This window comes from Calonectris borealis, chromosome 10 (genome assembly GCF_964195595.1).
Source record: "Calonectris borealis chromosome 10, bCalBor7.hap1.2, whole genome shotgun sequence".
NCBI lineage: Eukaryota > Metazoa > Chordata > Aves > Procellariiformes > Procellariidae > Calonectris > Calonectris borealis.
In genome coordinates this window covers 7248801-7264421 of record NC_134321.1, presented here as the reverse complement: position 1 = coordinate 7264421, position 15621 = coordinate 7248801, and the positions used below count along the sequence as shown (strand labels likewise).

The window sequence follows — 15621 nt, the reverse complement described above, 5'->3', positions numbered from 1 at the left end:
CTCTTGGTCCCTAATTTGAGGGTAGATGACTTTTCTACACACTTTTCTAATTAACTTGTTCTGTAGGGAAATATTTTCAATAACTTCATTGTTTGTTCAAATTTTTTTTCGGTATTTCTAAGTTCTCAAACATCTGAAAAAGTGTGTATTTCGTTCATTTTCTCCTGAAACTTTTCCCTTTCCCTCTTTTCTTGCTTGGGCTCATGACAAAGACATTCTTTATTTTGAAGGCAAGAATCCCAGAACAAGCAGTGCCAGCTCTGAGTTCATAAGGGGGGCAATGTTTCTAATCACTTATAAAAGACAGACATGGACTCTGTGTTCCTTCTCAATCGGTATTATTACATCTTTATTTTTGAACCTTTGGAATATCAAATGGGAAAAAAACACTTTCTCCATCGAGTGTTTTCAGCTGTATGTTTTCAAGCTGTATCTGCAAGAATGATAAATTAAGTCCCTCAATAACCAGGACATTTTGGATTCTTGCAAAATCTTAAAATCAGCTTCAATGCATTGCTGACCAGAAGAAATAAAAAAAAAAATCCACAACAAAACCAAACAAAACAACAAAACCACCCTAATGACAATTATTATAATATTGATAAAGGAATTTACATCAATATATGTCAAAGAGCTTCACAGTTCCCTATTGTCTCCTGGGAAGCCAAAATCGATGAAATCAAATGATTTGATCAACAGCATACAGTAAATTAGTGTCAGCACCAAGCTAAGAACCCAATTTTCTGATTTCTAGTTCAAATACTGGGCCTGCATTGCTTCCCAGGCAAAACAACGACAGAAGAGAGAAAGAAAAGGATGCAGCAGAAGGAAAGGGAGCGGGAACTCATTAAACATTTTGTAATTTCTGAAAGAACTGGTTCTAATGTTTGTGTGTAATGCAAATGCCATTTATAATACCTAGCTTTAACACGCTAGGTGACTGCCACAGATTTCAGAGCAACTTGCCCAGGCAACATGCTTCTCATTTTGCACCTGAGAGATCCAGCAAATAATATGCAGAGCCGGGTGAAAAAGCCAGGTCCCTGGACTTCTCCATAGGAGTGCTATACTGTGCTAAATCTTCCGAGTGCTAGGGAGCGCTAACGAAGGTTTCCAGAGAGGGGAGTGGGTGATGGTGTATTACACTTGAGAAAGATTTCAGACTAAGAGAAAGTGCTGATATCAATGCCTCTTAAAGAATATTTAAACCTGTTTGTATGGCAATTTATTTGCTTCACCAAAAACCTTACAAAGCTAAGCTATTTCAAGAAAAGCTTGCGCTCCAAAGTACCGGTTCAATGCGGTATCTATATTAAAAAACATTCTCCATTTCGCTTCTGCATTTTGAACACTAATCCAGCCCGGCCTAAGTGTCCACACCAAAGGAAATGAACTGTATCAGGCAATGTCATTTGCTAAAAGGTAAGAGTGGAGATATTCTCCTTCCCTTCGTTTTATATTTCTAGGGACAATTTCACAGGCCGTGCCATTGCTGAATGGGGAAATTGGAAAACTGCAGAATCGATTTGCAGACGTGAAGTTCTATTTTCTTTTACACCTCCTTCATCACAGTCTTTATCATTCCTGTGTTGTGTATCATTATTATCGACAGCAGCCTGGACACCACTGATAATTGCTAAACTAGGGAAAAGCTATGCCTTGCAAGTGAAAGGAAAACCACATAAGCAGCAGTCAGATGACACTGTTCTTGCCTTTAAATTCATCTGCTTTAGAGCATTGGTAATGTACCCATGCTACATTATTTCTCAGAGTTAAAGGGAAATGTATTTTAAAAGTATTATTTAAATGGGTTTTGTTTGCCTCTTTTTCTTAACAAAACTTCCCACCTAAAAGCTGCAAAGTTGTATTAAGTCTATTTTGATTAAAACCAGAAAAATATACTGGACTTCGGAATGCTTCCATTATTTGTTAATTCTTCTTTCATTAATTGCGTTTCACAAAGAAGAAAAAAGAAAACAAACACCAACTCTTCCACAGCAAACTTCTGATAATGACTCAGTTATCAAGAACGAAACCAGTGGCTAGTTGCTGCAGAAAACTGGAAAAGCCGGTGACTATCAGCCACTTCATCTCCGGGATGGAGAGAGAAGCATGCTTTGTGATATTAAAGGTCATTGGCAACAAAATGGTCGCTTGTCTGCTGGAGTCCTTCAGCTGCTCTCTGTGTAGGACTGGTACGGCTGATCTGGCTGGCCACAGTATGCCGGGGGGTGCAAACACAGGAAAAATAAAGACGACTCCCAGTGTGATGAGCTTTCGGACTAAGTAGCTGATTATACGCTTTTCATTAAAGGTCAATTCAGCCTTGCACAGCTCTGGGTCTTGCATGCAGACACTGCCCTGCCCCTGACCATGTCCTCGCAGCACTAGGATAGCAGCAGGCACTTTCTGTTCCCCTTTTCTGCTGGTTTTCCAGCAGTGGCCATGGTGTGTGCCCTCCCTGGCCTGCTGGGGAGACAGCTCTGGGTGACACCACTGATCCCCTTCAGGAAGCTTTGCCCCAGGAGGTGCAGGTCAGTGAGGACAGGAGAGAGGCAGCGCCAGGCCTGATAAAGCAGGAATTGGGGGGGGATTTATTTATGCAGAGAGGCCATTTCTGCTGGGTGCCCCTGGAGAGAGGGAGCACTCTGGGCAAGGTGCTGAGGGCTGCCCAGGCGCCCCTGCCTGAGGGCCCCAAAATGGCCGCTCCGCCCTGAGGCTCCCGCCTTCTCGTTGCTACGCGACGGCCAGAGCCCGCCCCCCCAGCCGCCTCCTGAAAACTACAACTCCCAGGCAGCCCGCCCCGGAGGAACTACAGCTCCCAGCACGCTCCGCGCGTCAGGGGAGGTGCGCCTCCAGGGGCCTGCACTACATTTCCCGGCAGGCGGCGGGGGCGGCGGCCAATCAGCGTGCCCCAGGTTGGTCGGTGCGAGGAGCGGGGTTGGCTTCCGCGGGAGTAAGCGGGCCGCGGAGAGGAAGCGGCGCAGGGGAAGCAGCGCCGGTGACATTTCCTTTCGGGCCGCCCCCCTCTCCCGCTGCCGGAGCGGGGCCCCGAGAATGGCAGCGTTAGGAGGTCGGTGCGGCCGGGCCACCGGCGTGGGGGAACGAGCTGAAGCGGGGGTGCGGCCTGTGGGGTCGGGCGCTCGGGGAGAGGTCGCTGCTGAGGGGTGTTGGGGCCTATGTGCCGAGGGGAGTCTCTGGGGGGGGCACATAGAGGAGGGGTGTTGGGGCCTGTGTGCTGAGGGGTGTCTCTGTGGGGGGCATGTAGAGGAGGGGTGTTGGGGCTGCTCTGCTGAGGGGTGTCGGGGAGGGGGCTCCATGGGGCGTGTCCGTGGGGAGCACCATGTGAGGGAGGGGTGCTTGGGGCTCCTGGGCTGAGGTTGTGACTGTGAGGAGTGGGTGGGTCCTAGGAGGCCCTGTGGGGCAGGGGTGCTTGGATGAGGGGTCTGTGGTGTGGGGTGACGCTTCTGGATGGGGAAGGTGATAGCAGAGTGGGGTGCCTGGGAGGTGACTGTGAGGGATGGGATCAGGGGGATGGGGTAAGAGGATGCCGGAGTGAGGGCATATATATGGGGAGAGGGAAGTACTGCGTGAGGGGAGCTGTGCAGTGGTACTGTGTTTTGTTAGGATGGAATGAGGGTTTCCTGTGAGGGACACCCCTACGCTGTGGGCTGTGTGAGGGGAGCTGAGCCAAGAGGGAGGAGTGGGGTCATCCATGATGAACGGCTTCTATGAGGGAGCTTCTGTGGGGAGCGGAGAAGGGAGGGGTGTCTGAGAAATTAACATGGAGAGTATTTTGGGGTGATGTCTGGGAGGAACGGAGTTAAAATTTTGAGGTGCAAGTGAGAGAGATATTAATAGAGGAAAAAGATGCTTGGGGTGGGAGGGAGAAAATGAAGGTGATGAAAGTGACTGGGAAGGTTTTATGGGGTGAAAACTGTAATGTGGGTAGTGTCAAGGACTGAATAGAAAAACTGGAGTACGGGTATGAGTATCTGTTCCTGGCTGAGTCCACCAGTGCTGGAAGCTGCCTTGATCGCATGTGCTCATTGCCCAAGTGACTGGCAGGGTCGGAGAAGAACTATTTTGCATCTTTTTCACTGTTAGAAAGTAAATGAAACTCTTCTGCAACCGTAGCTACATCAAAGTTTTCTTTTACATCAAAGCTCTGCTAGGTAGGAAGCCTTGGAACTGATATAGTAAAGTATTATTTACTTGGAATTTGCTCGCTAGTGATTAACGTTGTTTCTGAACAAGTACAAGTACAAACTCTCCCCTTCCCTAATGATTGGTTAGTTTTGAATGTTGGAGCTCAGTTACTGTGATAAAGTAAATTCCCCTGTTGTAGATCTTACCTTTAAGTATTTACTGTTGTCTTTGGGGGAAAAAAATAAGTGTTTTGAAGACTTTTCCTAACAGTACTTTGAAGAGACACTGACAACATTTGGTCCTAAACCTGTCATGGGAAATGCGTGTCCAATAGCAGATCCCTACTGATTTAATTGTGACTGTGCTCAAAGCTGTGTCTGAGTAAGAGAAATCGTAACTGCTGTATATCACTACGAGTTAGAATTTAAATCTCCTGTTCATCATCAACAACTGTTGTTCGTTATCCTCTTTGCCCTTTTGTGTTGCCCAAAATTTGTTGGAAGTGTTCTCTGTTGCAATCAGCAGCTTTACCTGATCTGCAGCTCTTACCACCTAATGTTTTTCTTTTGAGCTCTCCTTTGTTGTTGTTGCGTAAAAAAATTTTGTTGCTATTACGAAACAGATTTTTGTGCTTGAGACATTGCCCAATTTTCGCTTTTGGATTTACTTCATTAGGCATATCACATGTTACTTAGAAGCATATGCTCCACCTCATGTGTTTTCACAATGATATGTGAACTCTTTCATACCTGAGTAATTTTAAATGGTAATTGTATTTTATTTGTAAAGAAAAACATGTAACAGTACATACAAATTTTTGTGAATTTAAGTTTGTTGCAACATACTTACTGTAGGGCTGTTTCTTCATGAGTCTACGCTATTAACCATTGCTTGTGTAAGTTAGTAGCCAGTTCCTGTTTCGGTGTGAAGTTAAGTACATACATATAGACTTGTGTAATGATGTTGTAGGTTGGGGGCTTATTTTATTCTTCTGCATTCTTTGTTTTTCCCATTTTATAAGTCAGTAAGCATTGTGATTCTTGACTTAATTTCCCTCCTCCCCAGTGATATGTAATAAATATGAACTATTTATATGATTTTTTCTTAATATTAAGGGATATAATTTTATAGGTTAACGGTAATCTACATGTACATTGGGAAAAGGAAAAAAAATAATTGAGGTATCTTGATATATTTACTCACCCTTGAAAATTTTAGACTTGCTGTTAATGGATGGTGACAGTGAGGAAGTATGGAATATTAATTTGTGCTAATTCTTGTTCATGCATGGGGTTTTTTGGGGGAGTGTATGGGTTTTTGGGGGGTTGTTTTTTTGTTTGTTTTTTTGTTAAACAGTTTCAATTTTGCTTTGTAGAACCAAGTAAGTTTTCACAAACACTGAACGGAATTCCTTCTTCAAACACAGTCAGCAGTGGAATGGACCCCTTCCATGCTTGTAGTATTCTTCAACAGCTTAAAACCATGTATGATGAAGGACAACTGACAGATATTGTAGTGGAAGTGGATCATGGGAAAACATTCTCCTGTCATAGGAATGTTCTTGCTGCAATCAGTCCTTATTTCAGGTACAATAGTGCATTGTTCTAGTGGTGGTCAAAAGCAGAATTATAACTTATTTTCATTAAATGAGAATTAGAAAAAATCACACCTATACTAATATTCCATGTAACTATCGATAATAGTAAGTAAAGATTGTTGTTCTCTTAATGTCAATGAATTATCAGTGTCTGTTTATCAAGGAGAGTTTCATTACAGAAAATGTCACATGATTTAAAAAAAAAAAAAGAAACAAAAATGGCTCCACTATTTAGGGTATCTTGGATACAGTAACAGCATAGTTAAACTGCTTGTTTCCTTTTAAAGTTATACATTCTAGAATGCTAGAATATGCATATGAAATAACATTGAAAGTTGAGTGCAAAGACTTGGATGTGTCAAGAGCTTTGCTTGTAAACTGAGTGAATTTTAATATGGGGGTAGTGAGATAATTAAGCAAGAAATTCCAACTTGCCACTTTTGTTTCGTTAAGTCTAGAACTGATCCTAAATTTAGGTACCCGAACAGGACAGTGTAACATCAGTGATAAATGTATTTGTGCTGAGATAAGGTCAAACACATTGGGATTAGCTGTACAATATAATTTCATTTCTTATGCCTGTAGTTAGAAGGTAATTACAAATAAACTGCTAAATATTTTTCTTTTGTAGATCTATGTTCACTAGCGGCCTTACAGAGAGTACCCAGAAAGAAGTTCGTATAGTTGGTGTTGAAGCAGAGTCAATGCATTTAGTATTGAACTATGCATATACCTCCAGAGTAATGCTGACAGAGGCCAACGTTCAAGCTTTGTTCACTGCAGCTAGTATCTTCCAGATCCCTTCCATACAAGACCAGTGTGCTAAATATATGATCAGTCATTTGGACCCACAGAACTCCATTGGGGTGTTTATCTTTGCTGATCACTATGGTCATCAGGAACTCAAAGACAGATCACAAGACTACATTCGTAAAAAGTTTCTGAGTGTCACCAAAGAGCAAGAATTTCTTCAGTTGAGAAAAGACCAACTGATAAGTATACTCGACAGTGATGATTTAAATGTAGACAAAGAAGAACATGTTTATGACAGCATTATAAGGTGGTTTGAGCATGAACAAAATAAGAGAGAAGTGCACCTTCCAGAAATATTTGCCAAATGCATCCGTATGCCTCTGTTGGAAGAGACATTTTTAGAGAAAATCCCTCCCATGTTTGCACAGGCTATGGCCAAAAGCTGTGTACAAAAGGGACAACATAGTGCCAATGGCTATACGCAACGGCTTGGAATGACCGCTTCTGAAATGATCATATGCTTTGATGCTGCCCACAAACACTCAGGAAAGAAGCAAACAGTGCCTTGTTTAGATTCGGTCACAGGGAGAGTGTTTAAACTATGCAAGCCACCAAATGACTTGAGGGAGGTTGGAATTCTTGTATCTCCTGATAATGATATTTATATTGCGGGTGGTTACAGACCAAGCAGCAGCGAGGTCTCCATTGACCACAGAGCAGAGAGTGATTTTTGGATGTATGATCACTCTGGCAATAGGTGGATTCCGAAGGCTCCTTTGTTGCGAGCCAGAATAGGCTGCAAGTTGGTTCATTGCTGTGGTAAACTGTATGCAATAGGTGGTCGCGTTTATGAAGGAGATGGGCGAAACTCACTCAAGTCTGTGGAGTGTTATGACAGCCGAGAGAACTGTTGGACAGCTGTCTGTCCAATGCCGGTAGCAATGGAGTTTCATAGTGCTGTGGAATATAAGGATAACATCTATGTTTTACAGGGTAAGGTGGTTTGACTGACTATGTGGTGTTTTATTGGAAGTGGGGGTTGTTCAATCCAACTGTCTGCACTCTCTTGAGCACCTTAGAAAACCCAAGTTTCCTGGACATTTATGGAGTGCCCCTGGGACCACGGGGTGGGAGGAGAGCTAGGGAGAGCAGTGGGCGAGGAAGAGTGAGGTTGCTGCTTGAGTTCTCGTGCCCTGGGAATGTGTCACTAAGTTGTAGTATTGAGTTATTGCACAAATGGCAGTTTTGGTGGTGGTCTAAGTCATCCATACCAGCTCTTTCTTTGGGTCTCTCTCCATACAAAGCTGGACCACAGGAAAGAAACAGGATAGAGAACACTGTAAGGTCACTGTTATTTACCGGAAAAAGTCAACCTGATTTCTTGACTTTGCATTCCTGCCACTCGGTAAGGTTGGTGAGCTTCCGCATGATTTGCAGAGAGTTTTCTTGTTTCGTTGTTTCTGTATCAGGTTTGACTCTTGTTGGTTGTGGCTTTAAGTAATTCTGTTACACTAGCGAGTTCTCTCAATCTGTCTCTTCTATTGGGTTAGACATCTGCTTTAGATGGTTAAAAAGGAATGCTGAAGAATATCTAACTTGGTAGAGTATTTGTTCATCCTTTAAATGTTTCTTAGAACTGCTAAAAAGTGGATATTATTATAAGCTGTAGAATAAGAGTGCATCTTGTTTACAAATTATAGCTGCACTAATTCTGTGCTTCAGTGGTTTAAATGACAACTCAATGCTCACATAAATAAGCAAGCTACTTCACTGTGCTAACCAGCAAATTATAAAGATTCGTGTTATGGAAAATAGGCAACTTTTCTATTTGAGTGTGGTAGATAAAACCTTAATTGAGTTGCACTGAAGTAGTATAAAAAAGTTAACTTTCAATAATTTTTCTAGAGAAAGCTCAAAAGTTTGAAGTAGTCAATAAGGATTGATGAGAGTGTTAAAATGCCAACGGAACACAAGTGTCAGTCATAGGAGATTACACTGTGAAACAAAAGTGAATAATCAAAAAATGTGTTATCTGTAAGACTTAATCTTTTAAGCTATGTTCCACCTGTTTAACTGTATTATTTCTGTATTCTTTGTTATACTTGAGGTGCTTGGTTACATAGCAGCTTGGTTAAAATTCTTAAAATAGCCATTTTGTATGATTTGAATTATGAATTTATATAATTTGAATTATGCTAATATTTGGCAAATGTTAGGCCTTTCTTCCCCTGGGCCTTACAAAAGACAAGGTGGTCTTTATCCATATTCTTTTCATCAAGTTTGCAGAGCATGAGCTTTCAGTCATCTGAACTGCCATTATCTACAGTCTGTAGACACTATCTGTACAGTCAACAGAAGAGGTGTTTTATAGTCTAATTGCAAAACTAACAATGAATCGGTAGCTTCATGCAAGTGTTCACCTAGTATCCTTTTAAGCAAATCAACCTAAATGTGTAACCCAGCCACCTGATACAAGTAGCTTCAAAATCTGTATGTAGTACAAGACATAATTATTTGCTCAGATTTAACAACTTTCAAGACTCTTTTCTGAGACTCCACAGTCTGTAGATGACACGTTGTGAAGATGTTAAAGAACGAAACAAATACTTCAGACATTTCAAGAATGGAATCTTGAAAGGTTTTGTTCCAAATTATTAAGCGTGGTTTAGAAGTAGTAAAGGATAGCTAGGAACTATGTAAAACATTGTATCTCTGATATGCTTCAAATTCCCTCTTCTTCAGCTGGAATAGAAACTCCTAAGTAGTTTTTACTCATGCTATTAATATTTTTGTAATGCACTTGGAAGAAAGCAGGTGATGGTGCTAGGTTTTTTGTTATGGGATCAAGGCTTTTAAAAATTGGTAGACCGTTTCTGTCTGTGGAGGAACATACCTGAAAGCTTAGTAGCTGCAGAATTGCTGTTCTGGAAATGAAGCATAAGTTATGTTTTATTTTTCCTCTCTCTTTTCAGGGGAATTTTTTCTCTGCTATGATCCTCAGAAGGATTACTGGGGATTTTTGACCCCAATGACTGTGCCTAGAATCCAAGGCTTGGCAACTGTATACAATGACTCCATCTACTACATAGCTGGAACCTGTGGAAACCATCAACGTATGTTTACCGTAGAGGCCTATGACATTGAACAAAATAAGTGGACTCGAAAAAAAGACTTTCCATGTGATCAGTCCATTAATCCGTATATAAAACTCGTACTCCTCAAAAATAAACTCCATCTGTTTGTCAGAGCTACTCAAGTTACTGTTGAAGAACATGTTTTCAGAACCAGCAGGAAGAATTCGCTCTACCAGTATGATGAGGTTACTGACCAATGGCAAAAAGTATACGAGACTCCAGATAGGCTCTGGGATTTAGGCCGGCATTTTGAATGTGTTGTTGCTAAATTGTATCCGCAGTGTCTTCAGAAAGTTATTTAAATTTTTTTTCAGTAACAGGCCTTAGTGATTTCAGTGGTAATCTGATGCTAGAGAAAACATGTCTTAAAAGAAAACAAAGACATTCTGTCAGTATTTATTGTAAGCTGAAACAGACGGTTTTTTTGTATATGGGGATGGGTGCTCTTTAAAGGTTGCAGTCTGGGGAGGGAAGTACTGGTTCAGTTTCATATTTACTGATGTTTTCCTGGGAAATGAGAAGGAGGTTACAAAGTGCAATTATCAGCATTTTTTTTCTGGTAAACACTTAATCATGTCATACTAGGGGGGTGTTTTTGTGGTAAGTGCAAATTAAGTGGAAGAGCCAGGATAACTATGCACTACAGTGAAAGAAAATCTAGCATTAATAGCTAAGGATGTCCAAGATGTTTTGAAGTGACTTTTCTTTTTTTCTCTTTTTTTTTTAAATACGGGTAAAATTTGAGGCAATATCACTATGTTGTGGGTTTTTTTTAATTTTAGGTTGAAAGTACATAGAGGAATGGTAGATCCTGATTCATAATGATCTTTTTTTTTTTGTACTGTTTTTGAAGTCTGCTGAGATGTTTGTGATGTTGTTTGTGCACTACAATTTGGGAGAAAAACTCAAGTCAGAATTGGAACATGGAGTACTTTTGCCCCAGACGGAGGCCTGTTCAGATTACTGTACCACTTCCTATCTGTGGATTTTTGTTAAAATTGAGCTTAATGATAGGGGGGGAAAAATCCCAACACCTATTTTCTGCCACGTAGATGTAGTGCTGTAAAAACATTTTTTTTTAACACTGCTTAAAACCTTTTTTTCATCCCATAAAGGGCTTTAACCCAAAAGTTGATGGTGCTAGTACATTTTTAATACTTGTTTGTCTGAAATGGGCTAGCCTTATGCTACTGTTTAAGACAGTCTGTTATTTTTCATGGAGTGCGTGTCTGTCTTCAGGCCCTGTCCTGTCATCATATTGTCTTTTTTAACATAACATTTTTACTGCAGTGGTATTCTTGCACAGAATGGTGACAGGATATGGCCTTAATAATATTGATGATTTTTATTTTTTCTTTTTGTGTGGAGTGTTCATTCTGTCTCCACTAAAGTACAGTGCTATGTGCAGAGTTGGCATGTGCTCCAGTAATTTGAAAAAGTGTGACTTAACTTTACAAGTTGTTTTTCTTTTCTCCCCGCAATCAAGCCCTCAAATACCTTCTATTTCATTCTGATCTATAATGTGAAAATTTGCACTACTGAGCTGTCTTCATTATCCAGTGTATTAAAGCAAAATTGACAATAAGTGTCCATGGCTTAAATAATCTTAGATACAAATATAGAATAGGGATCCAATATATTACAACACTTTTCTCTGTGTTTAACATTTAGCTTATTTTTAAGAAGTAAGTTCAAAGTTCAGCCTCTACTTCATTAGTGAAAACTGGATTTAAAAGGGAAAAGATGAATCCTAAAACTCATATCAGCTGTAATTTGCCAGGTTTAATTGTTACAGCTCTTATTTTTGCAGAGCTGCGAGTATGTTATCTTACTCTTCTCTATTTTCTCAAATTGACCTAAGTAAACCAGTTAACTTGAAATGGCAGTGGCCATCACTGGCTGTAAGTGCTTACCATTATCTGGCTTAACAGCTGATATTTCAGTAAGCCAAATATTTAGCTCATTGTTTATCCCCCTGGCATGGCTGAGGATTTGGATCATGTTTGTTTACTATGTGGTCTTACTGTTCCCAAATGGAATTTTCTAATACATGAAAATACTTGCCTGGTTCTATTTCTTAATTCTTGCACAAAATGTTTAAAAGGCAAAAACAAACAAAAAACTGTGAAATGGAAAGGAAAAAAAAATGCCTCTTTGCATTACATACCTCATCTTCCAGAGATTCACCAAACCGCTTCTTTCAAATGCGAGCGCCTGAATTTTTTTTCTGAAGCTGAAGTTGACAATTCTTGCTAAGACTGCATTTTCCAACAGTGTTGAGGTGTGTTGTTTCTTTGTTTATTTTTCTTCTGGATACTGTTTTATATATATCCATAGCCAAGAATAAGAGTTTTTTTTAAAAGTACAACTAATTTCATTTTTAAAATTGTCCTTAGTCCTTGGCTAGCTCTCCTTGCGCTGTTGTAGGCCTCTAGCTGCAAGCTTTCTGAAGCACCCTCCCTAACAGTGTTGCATTTGTGTGTAAAACCATTTTTTTTGCAAAGTGTTATGTAACTTTTTTCTTGTTTTTTTTGTTTTTTTTTAAGCTTGGTTGAATATTTACAAGACTTCTTGCTGCTTTTTGACAATCTTCTATATTTATTTAGTAGAACAAATTTCAATATATTACTTGAAACTATGAAATAGAATTGAGTTAGCAATTGACTGGTCATGTGATGTATAGAAGTACAATATGCTGTGGTTAATTCTGCAGTAGGTTTGTTTATTTTGTTTATCTGCACTAAAGTACGAAGATCTCCATTCTGTTTAACCATTCAAACTGAGGGTGTGATCCAAGTCTGTAATGTGTTTAAAAGCTAAATCCTGGAACTTGCCGTGGGAGTAGAATATACTAAATCTTGTGCATGAGGAGTTTGTTGAGACAGTAATGCAGCTGTGACATTTTGCCAATTCTTAAATGCTTCTACGTTTTGCTGAAAGTCAGATTCCTGGTAAAGTTTTGCTTTAGAGTCAGGCTTAAGTAAACTTGCACAGCACAAAAAAAAAAATAATGCACCAAAGGTACTGATATTATTTAAACAGTAATCTCTACATTTTCTCCACTTGGTATTTTTTCCTGCATTCATTTTTTTCCCTTTATTAAATGAATTTCTAGCATTGTAAGGACTTATGTGAGTGTAAATCTCTTTTCCAAAATTATTAGTTACTTTAGAAGGAAACATTTTGTAATTTCCACTTGATTCCGTCAGTAAAATTTAGAATAACTAAAAGCAGTTTTGGTGCACCAAACATGCAGCGTGTGTATGTTCTACAAGAAATTGAAGAGCTCCCTGTTCGTAAGGCTGTTAGAAATGGCATCCAACATTCAGTGCTCAGGTATGTTAGTAAGAAGTACTGTAGTCCTATGAGGGCAAATGTGTGGATTTTTAAACATTTTGCCATAATTGCACAATTTTGCATTTTTACTTAATGTCATGTTATGTTTCTTAAAATAAACCTATTGTTGAAATACAATGGAGTTCACTGGTTTTGTGATAAATCTCTTGCATGCATTTTAGTAGAGTAAATTTCTGAAAATTAACTCGATACAACTTTTTGATGCTTGTTCAGTTTTTCTATTTCTGTGCTTGTGTGTCTCAGCTGTATGTAATGTCACATGGTTTTTTGTTTGTTTTTTTTAAGGCAGCACTATGCTGTTGCTTGAGGTGGAAAGTGCTTTGTTCTGCTTTTTTGTCTCATTCCTTGTGGCTATTCAGGTCTAACTTCTCATTTGCTTACAAACAGGCGACATCATCTTTCCGTTTCCCTTCCTCCCCACCTTTGGTTGGACCCAGCAGGAATGTCAAGTAGGGCTTTCCAGTCTGGTAATACTGTATATTGGAAAACCCTGAAACACTTCGTACTGCATTTCCCGGCATCCTTACTTAGTAGGGAAGTTACTCCCCAGGTGGTAAAAGGGACAGAGAGCAGTGATGTTGGTTGCTGCAGGAGTCTGCTGCAGAGCTGAGAACGAGAGGCCTCCTCTCCCCTAGCTGTTTAACCAAAACTCCAGCATTATATGTGGCTTCTGATGGAGTGACCGTGCGTAGCACCAATTATGCTTTTTGCTCGAGAACCTTTGTTCCCTTTCAAAGACTGTCTAATGACTTTAGCGGTGATACTAAGTCATTGCAGCCTAGGAAAACAACATGAAGTTCTCTTGTTTGGGAAGGCACTCCTATCGTCAGGTTCTCGCAGGCATTACTTCCACCCTCCCACCCCCTCAGCCTCTCACCCCCAGCCTGTAAACTTGTCTGGGTGTGATTTGAAGACTGTTCACCCGGCAGTTTGGTCACAGCAGAAACAATTCAGGAGTCCGGGCTGGTGGTGGTTGCGTATGTTCAGATGAACTCTGCCGCGTGTGATCAGTAAGTCTGACTGGGTTGGCTGCCTGGGCCGCCCGTGCGGCAGGCTGACGTGGCAGACGGCACGCGAGCTATGCGGTGCGGTACCACCTTTCTGGAGACTGCTGCATGATGATCCTAACCGTGGGTGAGTTTGTGCTGACAGATCCTGGTCACCAGTTCAGAATGGTACGCTCCCTCAGTCAGACTGAATAGCAGTCTGCAGCTCTCCAGTTACAGCGCCCAAGGGTCCCAGCCTCTTTGTATCATCACTGGTTTATTTTGTGTGATCACGGCATTGGTCCTCGTGTAGTTGAGCAATTTTCTTCCAACCTATGACAACATGTACCAGACAGTCTTGGTATCTTCTGTTTGCAGCCTTCTGTTGCTGGGAAGACTGCTCCGGAGAAATTAGCCAGCAGAGCAAAGGCACTGCTTGCCTTCCTGCGTTCCTGTCCTGATCTGCAATTGCTCTGTTAAAAACCAGGATCACGTCCTCTTGAAGACATAGCAGAAAAAGTGATGAAGCCAGCACAGAGGAGGTAGGCTTGGTGTTTAACTTATTTTAGTGGGCTGAATAAATCAATACCACACACTAAACTGTATGCATTCTCTACTTGCTTCCACATCCAAGGACTCAGCTGGGGCCATGAAATACTAATGGCTGCTGTTAGGCAGACAGGTCTAACTAGATTTGGCTGTACTTCCATGCTGTCTCTGGAGTTTGCTAGTAAAATAGTCACTGAGAGTCCAAATTGTCCATCCCCAGCATGGAGTTTGCGGCTGTAGTCACCAAATATTTGAATGGTAAAAGCATCCTAGCTGAGTCTCCCTGTCTGCTGTCTCCTTTGTTTGGAGCACCTTTGCTCTGTCCAAAACTCTAAGGACTTAAAATAGAAGATCTTCTAGTGCCATGTTACGGTTTTGCAACATGCTGGTATGTAATGAACTGTTGGCACTTAAAGAAATCAAGAAAGAGCTGAAGCTGACAAGAACAAAAAAGAGAGACCTCCCTCTGTGATCCTCAAGGGAAAAAGTTATTTCAAAGCAAAATAACAAGAGGCTGCAAGAAAAAGATAACCAAATTGCATCGGCTTCCTGGGGACAAATCAAATTAACTCGGGGTCAACAGTTTGGACACAGCTAAAGCTTCAGAAGCTAACTGGAATTATCTCCTTATAAGGGTTTTTTCAACTGGCGGGGAAAAGAAACTGAACTGAGCAGTTGTAGCATAAGCCTCTGTGAGCGCCTCACTCTTCAGACATATCTGAATGGTTCTTGTGCTTTGCTGCAGTGCTCATGGCTCCTTCAAAAAGATGTCACTGTATCTACGAGTTAAGTAGTAGCTGATATCTGGTTTATGGAGATGTCTGCAAACTTTCAGCTAAGTCATAAAAGTCATATCTGGAAGGCATTCTGGGTTTGTAACAGCCAGGGAGAGGGACCAGACCCAAAACTGGGACAGGAGTAGTTCAACCATGTTCTTTGATTCTCTAATTTCTCTTTTGCTGTCGTGGTGCAAATAGATAAATGAATTGGCCCCCAGTGCCACAAATATCCTAGTAGCTCTGTGAAATCCTCTTAAAGGCATGCATTATAATGTGAAATAATGCACAGCAACGGATGAGATAACTTTGCATGCTAA

At 40.9% G+C, this 15621-nt stretch overlaps 2 protein-coding genes across 3 annotated transcripts in view; both read left to right on the top strand.

Annotated features, from left to right (window-relative positions):
- Positions 1-2919: 2919 nt before the first annotated feature.
- KBTBD8 (kelch repeat and BTB domain containing 8) lies at positions 2920-10289 on the top strand. Of its 2 annotated transcripts, none has more exons than XM_075158676.1 (4): positions 2920-3073; positions 5525-5735; positions 6378-7492; positions 9472-10289. In XM_075158676.1, exons 1-4 carry the CDS (start codon positions 3058-3060, stop codon positions 9933-9935), a joined length of 1806 nt encoding a protein of 601 aa, XP_075014777.1. In that variant the 5' UTR covers positions 2920-3057; the 3' UTR covers positions 9936-10289. The 2 variants fall into 2 exon arrangements, with proteins under 2 accessions (XP_075014777.1, XP_075014775.1); XM_075158674.1 differs by having other exon boundaries at positions 2987-3073; positions 5506-5735.
- Positions 10290-10431: 142 nt separating this feature from the next.
- The window catches only part of LOC142086109 (monocarboxylate transporter 2-like), a 53170-nt gene continuing 47980 nt past the window's right edge, over positions 10432-15621 (top strand). The window contains exons 1-2 of the mRNA XM_075158677.1: positions 10432-12969; positions 14355-14518. The gene's annotated coding sequence lies outside the window, so the exon portion shown is untranslated. The remainder of the gene's footprint in view (positions 12970-14354; positions 14519-15621) is intronic.